Source organism: Rhinopithecus roxellana, chromosome 12, assembly GCF_007565055.1.
Source record: "Rhinopithecus roxellana isolate Shanxi Qingling chromosome 12, ASM756505v1, whole genome shotgun sequence".
Taxonomy (NCBI): domain Eukaryota; kingdom Metazoa; phylum Chordata; class Mammalia; order Primates; family Cercopithecidae; genus Rhinopithecus; species Rhinopithecus roxellana.
In genome coordinates, this window is record NC_044560.1 from 135,948,057 (window position 1) to 135,971,801 (window position 23,745).

General features: G+C 38.7%; 1 protein-coding gene across 1 annotated transcript; it reads right to left on the reverse strand.

Annotated features, from left to right (window-relative positions):
* Nucleotides 1-170: 170 nt before the first annotated feature.
* On the reverse strand, nt 171-23,178 carry ZNF404 (zinc finger protein 404). Its single transcript, XM_010372454.2, is given in 8 exon segments — nt 171-1,220; nt 1,222-1,498; nt 1,501-1,854; nt 7,931-7,942; nt 9,107-9,138; nt 9,140-9,219; nt 22,244-22,330; nt 22,413-23,178. Coding segments are annotated over 7 exon segments (1,695 nt in total). The 5' UTR covers nt 22,298-22,330; nt 22,413-23,178; the 3' UTR covers nt 171-334.
* Nucleotides 23,179-23,745: the final 567 nt, after the last annotated feature.

The window sequence follows — 23,745 nt, forward strand, 5'->3', positions numbered from 1 at the left end:
AACACTTTAGGAGGCCAAGGCAGGCGGATCATGAGGTCAGGAGATCGAGACCATCCTGGATACATAGTGAAACCCCGTCTCTACTAAAAAAATACAAAAAATTAGCCAGGCATAGTGGCGGGTGCCTGTAGTCCCAGCTGTTCAGGAGGCTGAGGCAGGAGGATGGCGTGAACCTGGGGGGCGGAGCTTGCACTGAGCCGAGATAGTGCCACTGCACTCCAGCCTGGGCAACAGAGTGAGAATCCGTCTCAAAAAAAAAAACAACATCTTCACTATAGCATCATAATAGTGACAATGGTAAAAGATGTGCCATGGCTAAAGGCTTTCCCTCTTATTACATTAAGAATCTCTCACCACGGTGAAATCTTTGATGTTGACTAAGTTGATAGCAAAGACTAAAGGCCTTACCAGATTCTTTGCATTTGTGTGGTTTCACACCAGTATGAATTCTCTGATGTTGAGTAAGTCGATCACTACGATTAAATGCCTTACCACATTCTTTACATTCATAGGGTTTTTCACCAGTATGAATTCTCTTATGTTGAGAAAGACCTGAGATAGAACGAAAGGCCTTCTTACATTCTTTACATATATAGGGTTTCAAACCAGTATGAATTGTCTGATGATAAATTAGTTGAGAATTAAGTCTAAAGGTTTTTCCACATTCCTTGCATTCATAGGGTTTCTCCCCAGCATGAATTGACTGATGTATCTTAAGGTCTCCAACACGACTGAAGGCCTTCCCACATTGCTTACATTCATATGGCTTCAAATCAGTATGAATTATCTGATGTTGAATAAGATATGAATGAAGCTTAAAAGTCTTCCCACATTCTTTACATTCATATGGCTTCTCACCAGTATGCATTCTCTGATGCTGTGTAAGTTGACAGCCTCTACAAAAGGCCTTTCCGCAATCCTTACAACCATAGAGTTTCTCACCACCGTGAATTCTCTTATGTTTAAGAAGGCTTGAGCCCCTACTAAAAGCCTTTCCACATTCCATGCATTCATGAGGTTTCTCACCAGTATGACTTCTTTGATGTTCAACAAGTAGATGGCTGCAAACAAAGGCCTTTTCACATTGTTCACATTTATATGGTTTCTCACCAGAATGAATTTTCTTATGTTGGTAAAGACTTGAATGATGACCAAAAGCCTTTCCACATTCTTTACATTTATAGGGTTTCACACCACGATGAATTTTCTGATGCAGACACATGTCGATATAATCTAAACGTTTCCCCACATTCCTTACATTCAAAGGGTTTCAAGCCAATATGAATTTTCTGATGTTTTGTAAGGTGAGAATGATGTCTAAAAGCCTTCCCACATTGCTTACATTCATAGGGTTTCATACCAGTATGAATTATCTGATGCTGAATAAGCTGTGAATAAAACCTAAAGGCCTTCTCACATCCATTGCATTCATAGGGTTTCAAATCAGTGTGGATTTTTTGATGTCTAATAAAATGCTAGGAAATTACAAATGCTTTTCACATTCATTACATTCATAGGGTCTCACACCAGTATGTTCTCTCAGGTGTTCAGTAACGTGTGAATATTTTCTAAAGCCCTTCTTATATTCCTTACACTCATATGATTTCTCTCTTGTGTTATTTCTCTGATGCAGGGGAAGGGATTTATGTTTTTTGAATATCACTTGACTAAAACATCCCACTTTAGGTCCCTGTTGTCTCCCAAATTCAATTGTGTACCGTGGGTCATTTCTGAAAATAAACCTCATAAGGTTGAAGGTTTTCTTTCTTTTCAATGTCTCCTGATGGTATGCATTTACTTCATAATTTCTTTTTTCTCAAGACAACTTGTCACTTTCAGTTGTGAAATCAAGGTCTGGAAGAAAATGAAAAAACAAACAAATGCTATTTTCCAATAATAGGGGTAGGGAGAGGACATCGATACTAAAAATAGTGATAAACTAAAAGTGTATCTGTTAGTAGTAAAAGAGTTTAGAAAATTCTAAAATACTGCCATGCAATTTTTAAAAGGCAAGAAGGGCTCAGAAAATTATGAAAGTACACAGGAGGATGCAAGATTTATGAGTAGGCAAAGAGAAAGTCACTAGTTCTCATATTTAGTTGCAAATCAGAATCACCACAGGAGCGTTTTATGTATACTACCTTTTAGATATCCACTCAGACTGAGTGGGTCAGAATACACAGGAGTATATCCTGAATATCTCCATTCATAACACTATCACATTGCTCTCTACATAATATTGTCAGTGGTTTTTCTTTATCTTAGAATGAAAACCAAACACATAACCATGAATAAAAGGCCCTGTCTCATCCACACAAATTCATTTCAAGCCCTTGATGTCTGCTCCCTATATTGTACCACATTGCATCTTTTCAGCTGTGAGAACACACCACAAATCTTTCCCATCTCCTGGGGTGTTACACAGATGTTCCGCCTTTCAGAAATCCTCTTAAGTGGCTTCTTTAAATAATCGACTAACTTTAAGCAAATTCATATATTTAAGTCTATATTCCAATTTCCAATTATTTGCCTTTATACTGCTTCTCTCAATTGTGTATTTACTAAATCTCATTTGTTTTACTACTTATTTTGTTACCCTAAAACATAAGCATAGATGCAAATCTTCTTTCAACTCCCATTGAAAAATAAGTCCCTACCATATGGTAAGTATTACATAATTCATTGTAGAATAAAATGTTGAGTTAAAAATGTAAATTGGATGAAAATAAAGGTCATTGAAAAAGACAGCTGAGTAAAATAACCATTTCATTTCTGAAAATTATATAAAAATTATTAAGTATCTCTCCCTGACTCTAATCTCTCACTCCTTATTAATCTTTTACCTCACATTTGCTTTACAGGTGAGAAAAATGCACTTCCAAAATAGCTCAGTCAAAAATATAAGTGGTTGCCGGGCGCGGTGGCTCAAGCCTGTAATCCCAGCACTTTGGGAGGCCGAGACGGGTGGATCACGAGGTCAGGAGATCGAGACCATCCTGGCTAACATGGTGAAACTCTGTCTCTATAAAAAAAATACAAAAAACTAGCTGGGCGAGATGGCGGACGCCTATAGTCCCAGCTACTCCGGAGGCTGAGGCAGGAGAATGGCGTGAACCTGGGAGGTGGAGCTTTCAGTGAGCTGAGATCTGGCCACTGCACTCCAGCCTGGGCGACAGAGCGAGCCTCCGTCTCAAAAACAAAAACAAAAAATAAGTGGAAAAGGCTGATATGTGGCCATTCTGCAATAACCTGTCCCCTTAAAAATACACATGCCTCTATCACTGGTGTTCATTCCTGCCTTTGCATAGCCATGCTTTTCTGTTTCTATCTCAATCAAGGTAATCACATGTTGCATTAACTTTTTAAGTAATGTTTTAAATAATGTTTTTTTTTATATCTACAAATAAAGCCTGTAAGGTTGAAGGGTTTACTTCTTTTCATTCTACACATGTTCAATCTGTTGTGTTTCTTCAATGCCTTTCCCAAATTCTCCCTTCTATTCATTTAAAGCCAAGGTGAATCATTCTTAACTTGTATAGAAATGCATCTCAGCAATTTTTCAGGAATTGCACAAATTAATATATTGAAAGGCTTATCAAAGTCAAAGCAAATAAACTTGGGGATATTAGGAAAAATAAAGTAAAAAATGGGGCAAGAGTCTAGGAAACTGAGTGCCTAGTACTTTGCAAGAAAGAATATGTTGGATGTAGGCTGAAGATTGATAATCTGTGTGAGGGAGCAGCCTTTGAAATCTAATATGCTAAATGGGTCAAGTATTGAAGACATGTGGAATTCTTCTATGAAAAAAGTATAAATTTAAAAAGCCAAAACAATACAGATGTTATCCTCTGATGCAATAAAGGATAAGTAGCAATATCAAAAAGCCAAAACACTTCTTCCTATTTATAAACAAAAAGCACTCAACAACTACTGTTAGGTCAAAGAGAAAATATAAACTAAAACTGTAGAATTTCTTGAAGACAGTGATAATGGACATACTACATATCAGAATCTATGGCTTTCAATTATAATGCACTGAGGCAAACTCAAAGATTAACATGCTTACATCTAATTAAAAATAAAAGAATTAAAATGAATAAATGATGCATCTCATTTAAAAATTAGAGAAAACAGCCAGGCTCAATGGCTCATGCCTGTAATCCCAGCACTTTGGGAGGCCAAAGCAGGCAGACTGCTTGAGGCCAGGAGTTCAAGACCAACCTGGCCAACAATGGGAAACCTAAAATTACAAAAATTAGCCAGGTGTGGTGGCACACACCTGTAGTCCCAGCTCCATGGGAAGCTGAGGCACAAGAATCATTTGAAACCAGGAGGCAGAGGTTGCAGTGAGCTGAGATTGTGCCACTGTACTCTAGCCTGGGCGACAGAGGGAGATTCTGTCTCAAAAATAAATAAATAAAGGCCGGGCGCGGTGGCTCAAGCCTGTAATCCCAGCACTTTGGGAGGCCGAGGCGGGTGGATCACGAGGTCAGGAGATCGAGACCCTCCTGGCTAAAACGGTGAAACCCCGTCTCCACTAAAAATACAAAAAAAAAAAAAAACTAGCCGGGCGCGGTGGCGGGCGCCTGTAGTCCCAGCTACTCGGAGGCTGAGGCGGGAGAATGGCGGAAACCCGGGAGGCGGAGCTTGCAGTGAGCCGAGATCGCGCCACTGCACTCCAGCCTGGGCGACACAGCGAGACTCCGTCTCAAAAAAAAAAAAAAAAAAAAAAAAAAAAAAAAATAAATAAATAAATAAATACAAGAATTAGGGAGACATTAGGAAAAGAATGATAAACTGATGGACTGCAGAAAAGGAAAATACAATAAAAGCAAAATTTAAATAAAACAGTAGAATTAACATATACAAACCATTATTTCCTTTATACCTTAGGAACAAAAGATGGGGGGAAAATCCAAACCTAATGACAAGGGGGAAATGACCATCAATAAAGAAATAAAGAATGTTAAAAAAAATCATACAACTGTGCTAATATATTTCAAATGTACATGAAATGATGACTCTTCCTGAAAATAAAATTAATCAGAAGTGACACCAGCTAGGCTTACTGACTGGTTTCTAGCAAACAGAGTATGAAAAGGGAAAAATAATAACTTTACAATGAAGAACAATGACAGACACCACCTTAAACAAATTTATAAGGTTAATACCCCAGCAATAAATCATGCTGATATCATGTATTTCTGATACGATATGATGGATATGATGAGAAAGGTACTTCTCTGATATTCTTCCCCAAAGCCGATAATCCCAGTCTAATCATAAAAAATTCAACAAACCCAAATTGTTGGGCACTTTACAAAATACCTGACTAGTTCTCTTCAAAAAGTATCAAGGCCAGAAAGGACAAGGAAAGACAAAAACTATCACAGATAGGAGAAAACGAAAACACATGATGGCTAAATGCAATGTGATATCCTGGATTGAATCATGGAATAGAAAAAAAGACAGTGGAAAAACTGGTACAACTGAATAAAATCTATAGTTTTGCTGATAGTTTGTCTATAGTTTTGTTAACAATGTTAACTTGTTAGTTTGCATAAATGTACCATGGTTATGTAAGATGTTATCATTACAGGAACCTGTTGTACCACATTTGTAACTCATCTATAACTCTAAAATTATTTCAAAATAAAACGTAAAACAATAACAACAACAAATAGACTCCAGAAGAGATGGAAAATCTAAACAGACCAATTTCCATGAAAAAAAAAAAAGAAAAAAATTTTAAAATATTTTTCCCCACAAAAAGCTGGTCACAGTTAGTTAGCTCCCTGTTGGCCAGGCTTGTCTCTATATACTATTTCCCATTAATGTGAGCTAGGGTGCGCTGGAGAAATAGCTAATTCTTAGTTCAGGGAGGGAAGATACAAGGCCAGTCTGGAACCTCTTGTTCTAAAATGCAAACAAGCTTTTAAAAATCATAGTCAGTAACTTGTGCTTTTAGTTATGAAATATTAAGAGGGATCAGATTTCCCCTCTTACTTTAAATAACTAAACATAAACAAACAAAATATAGGAAACAGGAGCTTTCAGATACAGGGCAGTAGGGAGTGCAGAATAGGGAAACAAACGAGGTGAACCTAACAGTGCTACAACTGACTGCCTAGAGAATTTCCAAAAGAAAGCACAGGGAAGGGGAGCCAGAGCAGAGTCCAGCAGTATGCCCAAGCAAAGGAGGCGGAACACAGAGTGCGGGGACAGTAAGGTATACAGAAATTGCAAGACAGACTACCAGAGAGGAGGGAGCTGCACAGAAAGAGTGAGTTCTGGAGATGTGTAGAGGGATCCCCTGGAGACTCTGGCTGAGTACTGATATGAATATACATGTGAGCAAATTAATGAGGCAAAGGAAAGTACCACCATATAGGGGTAGGCAGAACAATACCTGAAAGTCACTAAGGGTAGGTAGGGGATAGTTCCTGTTTCCACCAGCCAGAGTAGAAAGAGACTGTAACAATGAGGCATCCAACACAGTCCCCAAAATGGTATTGCTTGTTAGGATTGATCCAGGACAGCTTTTGGTCTAGACAAAAGCTTAAAAGCAAACCACGAAAGGATAAAATAGGGTCCAAATTACATAACTGCATCCCTGAACAAAACACCAAAATATGCCAAAGAACATTAAAAATCTGGCATTCCAACAAAGTAAACTTCACAATGTCTAGTATCTAATAAAAATTATCCGGCAGGCAAAAAAAGGGAAAATATTACCAGTAGAAAAGTCACCCCAAAAAAGATACCAAGGAATGACACAGATAATAAACAAGGATATTAAATGAGCTATTATAAATATTCTTTTTTTTTTTTTTTTTTTTGAGATGGAGTTTCACTCTTGTTGCCCAGGTTGGAGTGCAATGGCGCGATCTCGGCTCACTGCAACCTCCGCCTCCTGGTTTCAAGCGATTCTCCTGCCTCAGCCTCCCAGTAGCTGGGATTACAGGCATGCGCCACCACCCCTGGCTAATTTTGTATTTTTTAGTAGAGACGGGGTTTCTCCATGTTAGTCAGACTGGTCTCGAACTCCTGACCTCAGGTGATCCGCCTGCCTTGGCCGCCCAAAGTGCTGGGATTACAGGCGTGAGCCACTGCACCTGGCCTATTATAAATATTCTTCATATGTTTAATAAGATGGTTATTTTTCTGCATATCTCTTACTTTTCTGTAATTGATTCTTTGTTACACTCAACATGCAAAAGAGCTCACAGAAAAAAAATTCCCCAAATTATTGCATGTTCAAACTATTGCATTCAGACTTTCATGACAAACCATCTAGGGCTAAATTATCCAGTTTTGGGGGAAGATGTTGATGACTGATCCAGTTTCTTTAGTAATACATACAAGGCTTTTCAAGTTTTCTATTTTTTTCTAAAGTCAAGATTTTATAGATTAAAATTTCCGAATAATTTATTTCATTTATCAAAATTTCTGACATAGTCTTTCCAAAACATCATCATATTTTCAAGGCTTCGTGATTTGTAAAGACAGCTCCCTTTTTTCCTTACATAGATTTTTTTCTTGATTCATGTTGAGAGAGTTGCACCAATTTTGTGAGTTGTTCTTTTGTATGTTTGTGCTTTATTTAACTAATTTCTGTTTTTTTTTATTATTTCCTTTCTTCTACTTTCTTTAAGTCTACCACGCTCTTCTTTTTCTGATTTTTCATATGGATGATTAACTTATTAATTTTAAGCACTTTTCCTGGAAACAAAAGATTCATCAGGATAAGAAGCTTAAAATAAAAACAAATAAGCAATAACAGCCACTAAAGGAGTGGTAAGCTGGCCCTAAGTCTCTACAACTACCTTTCCCCTGAAAAAACTCACTGATTCTAAGTACAGCAAGAGTTAAAAGAACAGTGATTACAAAGAGGTAGCTGAGCATTACCAAACTGAAAACCAGCAGTGACCCAGTTTAATTCCTAGTTGTATTACAGTCATCAGCCTGCATTCTATCAGACTAATAGAGGAAAACATAAATACCCTCTGGTGGAAGATACCATCATCTGAAACCTCTTCCGTTATTTTATATGTAACGTCCAGTATACAATCACAACCACTAGTAACTTGAAGAGGCATTAACAAATGACAAATAACAAGAGTAAAAAGAAAGAAACAGAGAAGCAGACCCCCAGATGATACAAAAAAGAGGCATAAAATAATTTAAAAATGAACAATGATTAAAATGTTCCAAGAAAACAGATGAAAATTTAGTAATAAAAGGAAAGCAAATAAAAGAATGAAGATTTCAACAATGATTTGGAAGTTATAAAAGAGAATTAAATTGAATTTCTGGAACTGAAAAAGACAATATCTAAAATGAAAAACCCCTCTTTAAGAGCAGACTTATCACAGCAGAAAACAGAATAAGTGAGCTGGAATACAGGTCAACAGAAAACATTAAAACTCCATCATATGAAAAGTAGAGGGGAAAGACAGGAGAAAAGCAGATAAGGACATGATAAAGTTGTGGGATATGCTCAAAAGATCTAACATAGGTGTAATTAAAGTCCCAGATTGGAGGAGAGAATGGTTCGTATCTTCCAAAAACTGAACAAAGACTGCCCCTTCTGCATGGAATGTATCAGATCACTGGAAGCCAACAGGCCCACTGCTAGAACTACAAAAATAACAGTAAAAAAGAGAATGATCTTAATTCATTCTACTACTATAAAAATTATGGAGGCTCGTTTGTAGTAAAGAGAAAACCATGTTTTTTATGTAGGAAGATCAGCAAGTAAATATTTACGGACATTCTAAACACACATATAATTTAAAATTTGTTTTTGCTGATAGTGTCTTTGTGGAAAAATGCCAGAATTCAAACCTCTAGTCATTTAGAAAAAGAAGTAATTGTAGGACAGGGCAGAGGCAGGCATAAAGGCAAGCGAAGAATAGTGAAGATTCAGGTGCTGAATGGGGGTGCCCATTTCCACCTAGCAAACTTCAAACCAATCATTTGAGAATATGGAACAGAAACGTAGCTGGTTTCTTGGCATAGACCGTAAAATATACAACAGAGAAGGCTGATATTCTAGAGAGCATATTGTACATCATTTTGTGCAGATATTCTTACCCAATGAGACCGTTAGTATAATTCTCCAACATCACATCTCTACAAATCTCTCTGATCTAAGTTTAAATATTTCCACTCTTCCTGAGAAAAGTCTATGGCAACATCGCTGAATGTCAATGGCACCTGAAATGACAAACCCGTGTATTATTTAGAAAAGTAAAGGAAACCTTTCAAGATGGAACATTAAATTGCAAAAAAGGGGCAATATGTAAAAAGAAGTAGTCTAGAGTTACAAGATGATGACATGGTTACATAAGAGTAAATAAATTAGCATGTCTTAAGTAGAGCACCCACATAATCTTAAAGAATCCTGTTGGAGCACACAAAATTTCCTTAGTAATATTAGAGAGAAATCCAAATACATGAAAACAAATGAAGTAACCAAACTTTCCAAATTAAATAGTATATATAAGCACAATACCTTCTATGTATCTAAACCATATAATATTAATAAATGCAAGTTCTTACAGCTTTTCTCTTCAAGGAATATGAAAAAAATGAATTGACAACTACCCCCTCCCACAAGTGTATCATAAAATCTTTTCCAGCCAAGATGGAATAACAGGGATTGAATTTACCTTCCTGCATGAAATAACTGAAAACCTGAACAAAATATATTAAACCAAGGTTTTCAAGACAGAAAACATTGGGCGATGATACCTGAAAGACAAGTAACAAATGAGGTGAAACCTGCAGTCACACTAGTTTACTGTAAGGAGACAATTTCTAGGCTATGGCACAGGGAGCGGGAACCTAAGCAAAGCCCACTGGATTCCGCTGAGAACGAGAAAAGTACAGACCAATTTCCATCATGGACACAGATGCAACGATTCCAAACAAAGTTTTAGCACATCAAATCTAACAATATATAAGAAAGGGAACTCTATTATGACCAAGGCTCAATCCAAGGCTTGTCTCACATTTAAAAATCAATCAAGGTAATTAACCATATTCACAAACTACAAAAGAAAAACCATAAGAACATATCAATAGATGCAGAAAAGGCATCTGAAAAAAGCCAACATCCACTCCTGATATCCTCGGTGAAATAAGAAAAGAAGGCAACATCCTTAATCTAATGAATGAGATCTGTAAAAAACCTATAGCAAACATCACATTTGATAGTGAAAGGCTGAATGCTTTCCTCCCCAAATCAGGAATATAGCAAGGATGTCTACTCTCACCACTTCTATTCAACATTGTACTAGAGGTTCTAGCCAGTGCAAGTCAGGCAAGAAGAAGAAATAAAAAGCATCCGGATTGAAAAAGAAGTAAGAATATCTTTAGTCACAGATAACATGATTGTCTATATAGAAAATCTAATAGAATCTAATAAATATTAATTAAAACTATCAAGTGAGTTAGCAAGCTGAGAAGATACAAGCTCAATATGTTAAACATAAATGGCATTTTAATTAGCAACAATTGGTGGAAATTAAAATTAAAAATACTGAATATCAAACGAAAAAATATAAAATACTTAGGAATCAACCTAACAAAAGATGTACAATACTAATACTGTCATAACTACAAATAATTACTGAGAAAAAACTTAAAAGATCTAAATAAATAGAAAGCTATAATGTTCATCAGTCAGATGACTCTTACCTTTGCAAACAGATCCACAGATTCAACATAATCTCAATCAAAATCCCAGCAGAGGCTGAGTGTGATGCTCCTGTAATCCCAGCACTTTGGGAGGCTGAGGCAGGAGGATCACCTGAGGTTGGGAGTTTGAGACCAGCCTGACCAACATGGAGAAACCCTGTCTCTACTAAAAAATACAAAATTAGTGCCTGTAATCCCAGCACTTTGGGAGGCCAAGGCGGGCAGATCACCTGAGGTCCAGAGTTCAAGACCAGCCTGACCAACATGGAGAAACCCTGTCTCTACTAAAAATACAAAATTATCTGGGCGTGGTGACACATGCCTGTAATCCCAGCTACTCCGGAGGCTGAGGCAGGAGACTGGCTTGAACCCGGGAGGCATAGGTTGCTGTGAGCTGAGATCGCACCATTGCACTCCAGCCTGGGCAACAAAGTGAAACTCCGTCTCAAAAAAAAAAAAAAAAAAAATTAGCAAGGCGTGGTAGCACATGTCTGTAATCCCAGCTTCTCAGGAGGCTGAGGCAGGAGAATCACTTGAACCCAGGAGGCGGAGGTTATGGCGAGCCAAGATCGCACCATTGCACTCCAACCTGGGCAACGAGAGCAAAACTCTGTCTCAAAAAAAAAAAAAAAAAAGAAAAAGAAAATCCCAGCAGAGCTTTTGTAAAAATAGACAAGCTCATTCTAAAATTCAGATGAAAACACGAAGGCTCTAGAATAACCTAGACAACACTGAAGAAGAACAAAGTTGGAGGATCAACCCTACTAATTGGAAAGCTTAACATAATGCTACAATAATCAAGAGTATGTGCTGTTGGCATAAATGTAGACAAATAAGTTAATGGAACAGAGTTGAGAAATAGACCTACACATATCTAGACAACTGGCTTTATACAAGTGACCAAAGGCAATTCAGTGGAGAAAGGACGGTCTTTAAAAAAAATGGTGTAGGAACAACTGGATATCTATATGCAAAATAAAAGATCTATACCTTATACCACATGCCAAGATTAACTTAAAATGGCTAATGGAGATAAACATTAACACCTAAAACTATAGATCTTCTGTGAGAAAACACAGTATAAAAATCTACATAAGCTTGGGGTGAGGCAAAGATTTCTTAGATACAACAACAGTACAATTCCTAAAGAAAAAGTACAATCTGTAAAGAAAAGAAAACGCTGATAAACTGGATTTCATCCAGAAATAGAACCTCATACACTGTTGGTGGGAAATATAAAATGGTATTATCACTTTGAAAAATTGAAAACTTCTGCTCTTCAAAATTCAGTTAAAAGAACGAAAAAATGGCCAAGTGTGGTGGCTTATGCCTGTAATCTCAGCACTTTGGGAGGCCAAGGTGGGAGGATCACCTGAGCCCAGAAGTTTGAGGCTGCAGTAAGCCTTGATAACAAAACTGCACTCCAGATTGGGCAAGAGCGCAAGACCCCATCTCTAAAAAAAAAAAAAAAAAAAAAAAAAAATTGAAAAGAGGCTGGGCGTTGTGGCTCATACCTGTAATCCCAGCACTTTGAAAGGCTGAGGTGGGCAGATCACTTGAGGTCAGGAATTTGAGACCAGCCTGGCCAACATGGCGAAACCCCATCTTTACTAAAAATACAAAAATTAGCTGGGCATGGTGGCAGGCACCTGTAATCCTGGCTACTTGGGAGGCTGAGGCAGGAGAATCACTTGAACCCGGGCAGCAGAGGTTGCAGTGAGCCAAGATAACGCCACCGCACTCTATCTTGGGTGAAACAGCAAGACTCCATCTCAAAGAAAAAAAAAAAAGAATAAAGTGACAAGCACCCTCTTATTAGAGTTCATCTTTCTTAAGGTATTAAGGCACTATTAATAATAATATTATTGTATAAAGTATTATACTAACATGGCATGTATGTTGGACACAAATCCCAACCTCTTCCCCATAGTTCAATATCATCACCTACCACATATCATTCTAGATGATTTTCCTTTCTACAACCCTCTATAGATCTGTTCCTGAGTTGGAACACAGTAATGTAGAATGATCCAGAACAACCTTGATTCCCTCAAGACCGTCAATTTCTCTTCCACTACAAAATGGGACCTTGGAAGTGTTTTCATTTCTCAGTGATCCCTTAGCTAGATCCCTAATCTCTCTCTAGGTGAGTGATGATCCCATCTTCACTCAAACCTAAATGCTTTTCATTTAGGTGAGATCCTGTCACTACTGGAAATACAAAAATTAGCCGGGTGTGGTGGCACACGCCTGTAATCCCAGCTACTTAGAAGGCTGAGGCAGGGCCGGGCGCGGTGGCTCAAGCCTGTAATCCCAGCACTTTGGGAGGCCGAGACGGGCGGATCACGAGGTCAGGAGATCGAGACCATCCTGGCTAACCCGGTGAAACCCCGTCTCTACTAAAAAATACAAAAAACTAGCCAGGCGAGGTGGCGGGCGCCTATAGTCCCAGCTACTCGGGAGGCTGAGGCAGGAGAATGGCATGAACCTGAAAGGCGGAGCTTGCAGTGAGCTGAGATCCGGCCACTGCACTCCAGTTTGGGCTACAGAGCGAGACTCTGTCTCAAAAAAAAAAAAAAGAAGGCTGAGGCAGAAGAATCCCTTGAACTGGGGAAATGGGGGTTGCAGTGAGCTGAGATCGTGCCACTGCACTCCAGCCTGGGTGACATAGGGAGACTCCGTCTCAAAAAAAGAGCTTATTATGCAACATTAAGTCAAATTTGCAATAATCTTTCTTTAAAAAAAATCCTCCATGTTTATTATTATTATTTTAGAGATGAGGTCTTATTCTGTCACCCAGGCTGGAGTGCAGTGGTATGATCATAGCTCACTGCAGCCTCAAACTGCTGGGCTCAAGTGATCCTCACACCTCAGCTTCCCAAGTAGCTGGAATGACAAGTCTGAGGCAATGCACTGCGCCTCAAATTAACAACAATCTTATTCAGAGAGGGGGAAAAAAAGAGAACACAATTGAAAAGAAAAATGCCAAGAAACGGTGAAAATGTGACACTGAACATCTAGAAGAAAATAAGAGAGAATGGGACAGAAAAATTATTTAAAGAAATAATGAACAAAAACATTCCAAATCTCAGGAAATACCTTGATATATAAATAAAAAAACTTGTCAAACTTAATCAAAATAAAATAAGGAAATTCACACCTAGAGATATCATAGTCAAACTGCTGAAAAACAACATTGAAAAACATAACTTAAAACCACATAGTTTAAAAAAAAAAGCTGTCAGCTATAAGAAAACAGTAAGAAAAATGGTTGACTTCTCAATAGAAACTATCGTAGCCTAAGAATGGAATGTATATTTTTAAAGTGCTGAAAGAAAAAAACTGAGAACTCTGAATTTTATACCCAGAGAAAAATTTTTCAGAAATAAAGGTGAACTAAATACTTGTTCAAACAAATGCTAAGAGAATTTTTTATCAGTAGACCCACAATATAAGAAATACTAAAAGAAAGCATTAGGCTAAAGGAAAGTAATCCCAGATGGAAGCAAGAATATGCAAACAAGCAATGAACAGCTGTAGATGGAGTAAAGACATGACTGATATGACTAAACAAATGAATTATTTAAAGCAATGAAAATAATAATGTTTTATGGGGCTTGTAATATAGGATGGAGGAATGACAATAATAGCAAAAATGGTGAGCAAGGAGGTTAATGGAGTTAACATATTAGCCTCTATTAATGACTACTGAAATGTCCTTGCACTATGGGGACTCTATTAAAGACGCATATTATATTATAATACCTCAGTGGCCAGGAGTGGTGGCTCACACCTGTAATCCCAGGACTTCGGGAGGCTGAGGTGGGTGGATCACCTGAGGTCAGCCTGGCCAACATGGTGAAACCTCGTCTCTACTAAAAATACAAAAATTAGCTGGGCTTGGTGGCATGCCTGTAATCCCAGTTACTTGGGAGTCTGAGGCAGGAGAATTGCTTGAACCTGGGAGGCGCAGGTTGCAGTGAGCCGAGACTATGCCACTGCCCTCCAACCTGGGTAACAGAGTAAGACCCTGTCTCAAAAAATAAATACATAAAACAAAAGAATATACAAACATGTACAATTGAAAAACCTGATAGACGAGACCAGGCATGGTAGCTCATGCCTGTAATCCCAGCACTTTGGGAGGCCGAGGAGGGTAGACCACCTGAAGTCAGGAGCTCGAGAGCAGCCTGGCCAACATGAGAAAACCTTGTCTCTTCTAAAAATACAAAAATGAGCCAGGCATGGTGGCGGGTGCCTATAATCCCAGCTACTTGGGAGGCTGAGGCAGGAGAATTGCTTGAACTTGGGAGGTGGAGGTTGCAATGAGCTGAGATCGAGTCATTGCACTCCAGCCTGGGCAAGAGCGAGACTCCATCTCCAAAAAAAAAAAAACAAAAAAACAAAAAACCCAAAACAACAACAGCAACAAACTGACAGAGGAGATGAAATGGAATTTAAAAAAAACTGAATTTATACAAAAAAGTCAGGAAAAGAGCAATTTAAAAAATAAAGAATGAGACAAACAGAAAACACATAGCAAGATGGCATTCTTAAACCAAAGTAATTATAGTAAATGTAAATGAACTAACCATTGCAATTCAAAACCAATATTATCAGATTAGGTTAAAAAGAAAAATAGGATCAATTAGGCTGCTTACAAGAAACGTTCTCTAAATGTAAAGACACGTGTGTTTAAAAACATGGAAAAATCTATCAAACAGTATTCAGAAGAAAACAGACATAGCTATACTAATAACAGATAAAGTAGATTTTAATGCAAGAAGTATTGTAAGTAATAAAGAGGGTCATATTCTGCAATTCAGCAAGAATACAATGGTAGGCCTATATTTGTATGTACCTAATAACATAGTTTCAAAAAATATAAAATAAATGTCAACAGAATTAAAGGAGAGACAAATTTTAAATTAAAGTTAGAGATTTCAACACTCTGTATTGGTAACTACGATAGGAACACCAAAAATAAATCCACAAAAGCATAAAAGTTTGAACAAGATTAACCAAATTAAACCAAATGAACATTATACTCCCAAACTGCAGACTACACATTCTGTTCAAATGATTACATCGTATTTATCAGAATAACATTCTGTGCTATAAAGCATCTACAAATTACAAAGGATTAATGTAAAACAATGTATATTTTCTCAGCCTTTACAATTAGCTTAGAACTCAAAAAGAAGAGGTTCTCAAATATTTCCAAATACAGACAGACCATGGAGATATTGCCGGCTTGGCCCCAGACCACCACGATAAAGCGAATACTGCAGTAAAGTGAGCCACATGAATTTTTTGGTTTCCCAGTGCATAGAAAAGTTATGTTTATACTGTATTATTAAGTGTGTAATAGCATTATGCCTAAAAAATAAGGTGCATACCTTAATTTAAATATACTTCATTGCTAAAAAATGCTAATGGTCATCTGAGCCTTCAGAGAGTCATAACCTTTTTGCTGGTGGAAGGTAATGCCTTGATGTTGATGGCTGCTCACTGGTCAGTGTTGCTGAAGGGTGGGATGGCTATGACAATTTCTAAAAATAGACAGTAATGGGCCAGGTGCAGTGGCTATGCCTGTAATCCTAGCATTTTGAGAGGCCGAGGTGGGTGGATCACGAGGTCAAGAGATTGAGACCATTCTAGCCAACACAGTGAAACTCTGTCTCTACTAAAAATACAAAAATTAGCCGGGCACGGTGGCTCACACCTGTAATCCCAGCACTTTGGGAGGCCGAGGTGGGTGGATCACAAGGTCAGGAGTTCAAGATCAGCCTGGCCAACATGGTGAAACCCCACCTCTACTAAAAATACAAGAATTAGCCAGGCATGGTGGCGGGCACCTGTCATCCCAGCTACTTGGAGGCTGAGGCAGAAAACTGCTTGAACCCGGGAGGTGGAGGCTGCAGTGAGCTGAGATCGTGCCACTGCACTCTAGCCTGGGCGACAGAGAGAGACTCTGTCTCAAAAAAAAAAAAAAAAAAAAAAATTACCTGGGCGTGGTGGGGTACAGCTGTAGTCTCAGTTACTTGGGACGCTGAGGCAGAAGAAGCACTTGAACCTGGGAGGCAGAGGTTGCAGTGAGCCGAGATCACACCACTGCACTCCAGTCTGGGTGACAGAGCAAGACACTGTCTTTAAAAAAAAAAAAAAAGAAAAAGACAATAATGAAGTTTGCCACATCAATTGACTCTTCCTTTCCAAAAGATTTCTCTGTAGCATGCGATCCTGTTTGATAGCATTTTACTCACAGGGGATCTTTTTTCAAAATTGGGGTCAATCTTTTCCAACCCTGCTGCTGCTTTATCAACTAAGCTTGTGTACTATTCAAAATTATTTGCTTTCATTTCAACAACATTCACAGCATTTTCACCAGGAGTAGATTCCATCTCAAGAAACCACTTTAGCTACTCATCCGTAAGAAGCAACTCCTCATCCATTAAAGGTTTATCATGAGATTGCAGAAATTCAGCCACATCTTCAGGCTCCATGTCTAATTCAAGTTCTCTTGCTATTTTTGCCACATCTGCAGTTACTTCCTCCACTCAAGTCTTGAACCCCTCAAAGTCATCCGTGAGGGTTGGAATCAGCTTCTTCCAAACTCTTGTTAAACATTTTGACCTCTTTCTATGAATCAGGAGTGTTCTTAATGGCATCTAGAATGTTAAATCCATTCCAGAAGCTTTTCAGTTCACTTTGCCTAGATCCATTAGAGAAATCACAATCCATGGCAGCTAGAGTTTTATGAAATGTATTTCTTAAAAAAATAAAACTTGAAAGTTGAAATTAATCCTTGATCCATGCATGGGCTGCAGGGTGGATGTTGTGTTAGTAGGCATGAAAGCAAAATTTATCTTTTCCATACATCCCCATCAGAGTGCCTGGGTGACCAGGTGCAATGTCAATCAGCAGTAATATTTTGAAAGGAATCTTTTTTTTTTCTTTCTGAGCAGTGGGTCTCAACAGTGGGTTTACAATATTGTGTAAACCATGCCATAAACAGATATGCTGTCACTGTCACTCAGGCTTTGGGACAACAGTCCCATTTCTAGAGCACAGGCAGGGTAGATTTAGCACAATTCTTAAGGGTGCTAGGATTTTCAGAATGGTAAATGAGTATTGCCTTCAACTTACAGTCACCAGCTGCATTAGCCTCTAACAAGAGAGTCAGCCTGCCCTTTGAAGCCAGGCATTGACTTCTTTCTAGCTATGAAAGTCCTAGATGGCATCTTCTTCCAACAGAAGGCTGTTTTGTCTACATGGAAAATCTTTTGTTTAATGTAGCCACCTTCATCAATTATCTTAGCCAGATCTTCTGGACAACTGGCTGCAACATATACATCAGCACTTGCTGCTTCACCTTGCACTTTCTAGTTATGGAGATGACTTTTTTCCTTAAACCTTATGAACCAAGCTCTGCTAGCATCCAACCTTTCTTCTGTAGCTTCCTCACGTCTCTCAGACTTCACAAAATTGAAGAGAGTTAGGTCTTTGCTCTGGCTTTGGCCTAAGGGAATTTTGCGGCTGGCTTGATCTTTTATCTGGACCATGAATCTTTCTCCGGATCAGCAGTATCTCCAAATGACTCGAGTAGCACTTTTCATTTCCTTCAAGAACTTTTCCTTTGCATTCACAACTAGACTAACTGTTTGGCACAAGAGGTCTAGCTTTGGGCCCGTCGTGGCTTTTGACATGCCTTCCTCACTAAGCTTAATCACTTCTAGCTTTTGATTAAAAGTGAGAAACGGAGGACTCTTCCTTTCATTTGAACATTTAGAGGCCATTGTAGGGCTACTAATTGGCCTGATTTCAATATTGCTGTGTTTTAGGAAATAGGAAGGCACAAAGAAAGGAAGAGAGACAGGAATAGCTGGTTGGTGGAGCAGTCAGAAGACACAGAACATATATTCATTCAGTTCACCATCTTATATGAGTGTGGCTCATGGTGTCCCAAAGCAATTACAACAGTAACATCAAGGACCCTGATCACAGTCACCATAAAAATAATGGAAAAGTTTTAAATATTGCTAGAATTACAAAAATGTGACACAGAGACAGAGTGAGCACATGCTGTTGAAAACCAGAGACAATGTACTTGCTCAATTCAGGGTTACTACAAATCTCGATTTGTAAAAATTGCAATATTTGCAAAGTGCAATAAAGCAACATGCAATAAAATGAGATGTGCCTGTGTAAAAGGGATGCTTCTGAATAGTTACTGGTCAAATAATAAATCAATGGAAGCTAGAAAATATTTTGAGTTCAATGATAGTGAATGTAAGATATATCAAAGCTTGTGAGATGCAGGTAAACCAATGCTTATGAAAACATAAGCTTTAAATATATGTTTTATCAAAATAGAAAGGCTGAAAATCAGTGATATACATCAAAAAGCTTGAAAAGGAAAAGCAAATTAGACCTATAGAAAGTATAACATACCAAAAGTAATGAATAACAGAAAAAACCCAGATATACAATAAAAATCAATAAAGCCAAAGCTATTTCACTGAAGAGATTAATAAGAATAATAAACTTCTAGTTACACTGATCAAGAAAAAACTGCCAATATCAGGAATATAAAAGAAGATATCACTACATATTTTACAGACATTAAAATCAGAATTGTATGAACAACTTTATAACTTTTTAATAAACTTGAAAATGTAGATGAAATGTTAAAATTCCTTGAAGACACAATTTGAACTGATATAAGAAATTGAAAATCTAAATATTGTTTTATTTATTAAAGAAATTAAATCTGTATTAAGGATCTTCTCATAAAAATAATGTCAGGCCAAGGGGATTCGGTGGCAAATTCTCCCAAACATTTAAGAAATGAAAAGTGCTTAGGCCGGGTGCGGTGCCTCAAGCCTGTAATCCCAGCACTTTGGGAGGCCGAGACGGGCGGATCACGAGGTCAGGAGATCAAGACCATCCTGGCTAACACGGTGAAACCCTGTCTCTACTAAAAACTACAAAAAACTAGCTGGGCGAGGTGGCAGGCGCCTGTAGTCCCAGCTACTCGGGAGGCTGAGGCAGGAGAATGGCGTGAGCCCGGGAAGCGGAGCTTGCAGTGAGCTGAGATCCGGCCACTGCACTCCAACCTGGGCGACAGAGCGAGACTCCGTCTCAAAAAAAAAAAAAAAAAAAAAAAGAAATGAAAAGTGCCAATCAAACTCAACTAGGTTCCCCAAGTTTCCCCTACTCTCTGTGTTTCATAGAGTGCCTTGACCTCCCTGTGACCTGTTCAGTTGCATGTTTTCCCCTATAGGTTTGAACCCAAGGCAAGGCCTTAAACATTCCTAGGCACTGGTAAGTTGTGTAGGTTATGGCCTGAAACAGTGAAAGATGAAAATGTGTTGCAAGCTAGCTGTGATCCTGAGCCAAATTTCTTAAGCCCTCATGTAAATTTCATAACCCGGCCCATTTATTGTGGACATACCTAAGTAGATAGGTCTTCATTAAAATTAAGAACATCTATTTATAATAAGACATGATTAAGAAAGTGAATAAGAAGCCACAGGAACTCTTTCCTCTCCCCCTTCTCCCTCCCTCCATTTTTCTCCTCCTCCCCGCTCCTTTTTATGTCTGTATACATACACAAAAGACTTGTGTTCAAAATACATTTATAAATTCCTACAAATCAATAGGAAAATGACAAATCAAATTTAAAAATGGGGAAAATAGTTGATTGACCCAAGAGTATATCAAAATAGGTAATATCATATGAAAAGATGTTAACATCATTATCAGGAAAATGTAAATAAAAATAACAATGAGATACCACTACACATGCACCAGGTTGGCTCAAGTTAAAATGTCTGACAACACGAAGTATTGGCAAGTTTGAGGAGCAACTGGACCTTATACACATTGCAGTTGGAGTGTAAACTAGGTAAACCACGCCCTCCCTTAGGTATGTACCCAAGAAAAACAAAAACATATGTCCACACAAAGACTTGTAAAGGATGTTCATAGAAGTTTTATTCATAGTAGTCAAATACCAGAAACAACCTTATTTTGTCCAGCTGAATACTCAGCTGGAGTCACCCCATCATTCTCATGATGATAGGTTTGTAAATATGATTACATTTATAAAATATATGTATTTATCAATATAGAGAGAAAAACTGACAGACATCAATAAGTTGAGAAAAGTATGGAAAACATAAACCCGTATATTAACTTACTCAATATTTGTTTTACAGTCCTGGGTTTCTGCCTTTTCCTAAAAGTATATTTCATAAAATTAAACCTTTTTTTAAAAAAGCAACTATCTTACTTATTCCTATTTTTATTTATTCTTCCTTACTGGATACCAAGTCATTTGAGCATAGCAACTATATAGTTTTGTCTTGAGACACAGTTAGATAGATTTTTGAATTTTTAACAGAGCAATCTTCTCTCTGAACAGGTGGGAAAAAATCCTCCCTGCCTTACCTTTTAAATATCTTTTGATCTGGAGGAAAAAGCTTAGAATACTCTAGAACAAAGGTCCTCTAAATATAGTCCCTGGGAACTTGTTACCAGTGCAGATACTCTGCTCTACCTCAGAGCTACTGAATTAGAAACTCTGCCGCTGGGGCCCAGCAAACTCTGTTTGAACAAGCCCTGCAGGTGATTCTGATGCATTCTACATTTGAGAACCAATGCTGCTCTAAAAACTGCTGCTGTGTTTTATTGAAAGCTTTTACTTTATTTTCATCAGTTCCGATTACCTGAATCCACCCTATGATTCGTTTGCCTGTAGAAATGTTATGTCAATGTAAATCGGAGACTCTGATATTTTGAATGCATTACTGGTAGTTTCAAAGCTGCTTCCTATTATATATTCCTAATGGGTTTATTTTACTTCTGTATCTGTCCTCCTAATCACAGTGTCCTGCAAACAGTTGTTAAGACATCTTGTTCCATTTAATGTCACTTTGCATTTAACATCATTAGAATAAAAACTCTAAGGTGTTAAGACCCATTTTCTTTCACTGAATTCTCACAGTTTGATCATATCCTGACAATGCTGCTACAGTCAGAATAATGCCTCTTCCCTGTGAACTTCCAAGACAAGTCATCTGAATTTCTCTAGTGGCCTTTCACATCCACTATCTTTCTTATCCCTATTCTGATTTCATTTTCCTTACTGGATACCAAGTCATTTGAGGATAGTAACTATATCTTTTTGTCATTGTATCCCAACAAGTACAAGCACATGGTAAATATCTGATATTTGACTCACATTTTGAAACTAGGGTTTATCCTTAGGGAATGGCTATAAAAGGATGCAAAGATCTCTGCAAAATGGTGTTCATTATAGACTAGTTTTTAGTCAACAATTAGAAACATAATAGCTCGTAGTAGGCAAAACGTTAAATTATGAAGAGAAGGGCTTAAGGGCCCTGAAAGGAGGCTGTAATGGCATATTCACAGATATGTCACTGTTAGGCAGGGCATTTCCAAAGAGAAGAAAGAGTCTCCTGTCTTTAAAATTAAAGAGCATTTTACGAGTAATGAGGAAATATAAACTCACCTGGACTTTAGCTTTCAGTTGTGTAACAAAAATTCTTTCCTCTTTCAGGATCATGGTTTTTTTTTTTTTTTTAACAGAAGGGCAGCACTGGAAAAGAGAAGGCAATCATGAGACATCTGGGGTTTCTTGGATAACACAGTAACTTAGGAAATATCTTCAGTGATCATACCTGCTCACCTACTTCACTGAGCACAACCAGATGGGAGTAGGAGGGAAACTGGAACAGTGTTGACCTTCCCAATACCAGAGAGGCCAACGTCACCGATGTCTAGGGTGGAACCTGTCTCTAATTCACAGCAGGTTCCTGGGGCTGGAGATTTAGAAATGCTATGGTTACAAACATATAGCTGGCTCCTCGGAGCTTCCAAGAGGGAAATATCCAGGAGGGATTCCTATTCCTGAGAACTCTTTATGGAGTCTTCTCAGAGCCTGCCTTGAGGCCGCAGCCAACTTCAAAAATCTCATCTCAAGATCAAGTCTGTGTTTTCTTGCTGGGATCCTTCATGCCTCCATGAATCTGGCTTCTCTCTTTTATGTGCTGCAGATCCCAAGTGTCTGTGAGGCGACAGGGCTGCGGAATCTGCAGAGCCTAGAGCCTGGAGTCACAGTGACAATTTACACAGGTACACAACCCTGTTCATTCGTCTAACACACACACACACATACACAACACTATTCGTTCATCACACCCACACCCACACCCACACCCACACAGTCTCTCACAGGCACACACAATCTCCTCCTCTGCTGCTCAAGAAGACAGGCCTGAAATTCCACTGAAACTCCAGGCATGACACGCCCCGTCCACGCCCTGGGTCTTCTGGTCTTCAGCGCCTCTCACCCTCATCGCGGGTTCCATTCCAACCAGGGACTGTGGAAGCCTCCGCTGATTTCTTTTTTTTGGACACGATCTACTCACCACGTAGGGGCTACAGCCGCTTGGACACCGGAAAAAGACCTAGAGCTCGAAGGGGAGCCAAACACGGTGACTTCTGGGAAATGTAGTCCATCTGGAATAACCATGTCCACGGCGCCCGCCATTCTGTAGACTATGCTCAGAGGGCGCATGCGCAAGAGCTTGGCCATCTGCACCGTTGGTTGACTTGCTCTATTAAGGGCTATGATTTCAGGTCGTCCTGCGTGTTTAGAGGAGGCGAGTGAAATCTTGAGTCTCGGCCGGAAAAGGCAGAACACGGGTATGCAGACCTCAAAGCCTCAAACCTGCGTGTGAGAGGAGAAGGTGGCGAGCTCCAGAGTATGGTCCGCGGTTGGTACTCTAGGTGCGAGCTCTCTTGAGGACAGGGGCTTTTGTTTTTCGCGCTCCCAGGTAGCGCCAGCGCCTATAGTAGCTCCAGGAGCACAGCAGGCGTTAAGTGTGCATTAGTTTTAGAGCAAGAATGCCTGTGTGTTTTGTGTTTTCACTCTGTGACATTGTGGAATTCATTGTGTGAGGCAATGGATGGGGTTGTATTCCTTATTATGGTTTGTTTCTAAGTGTGTTA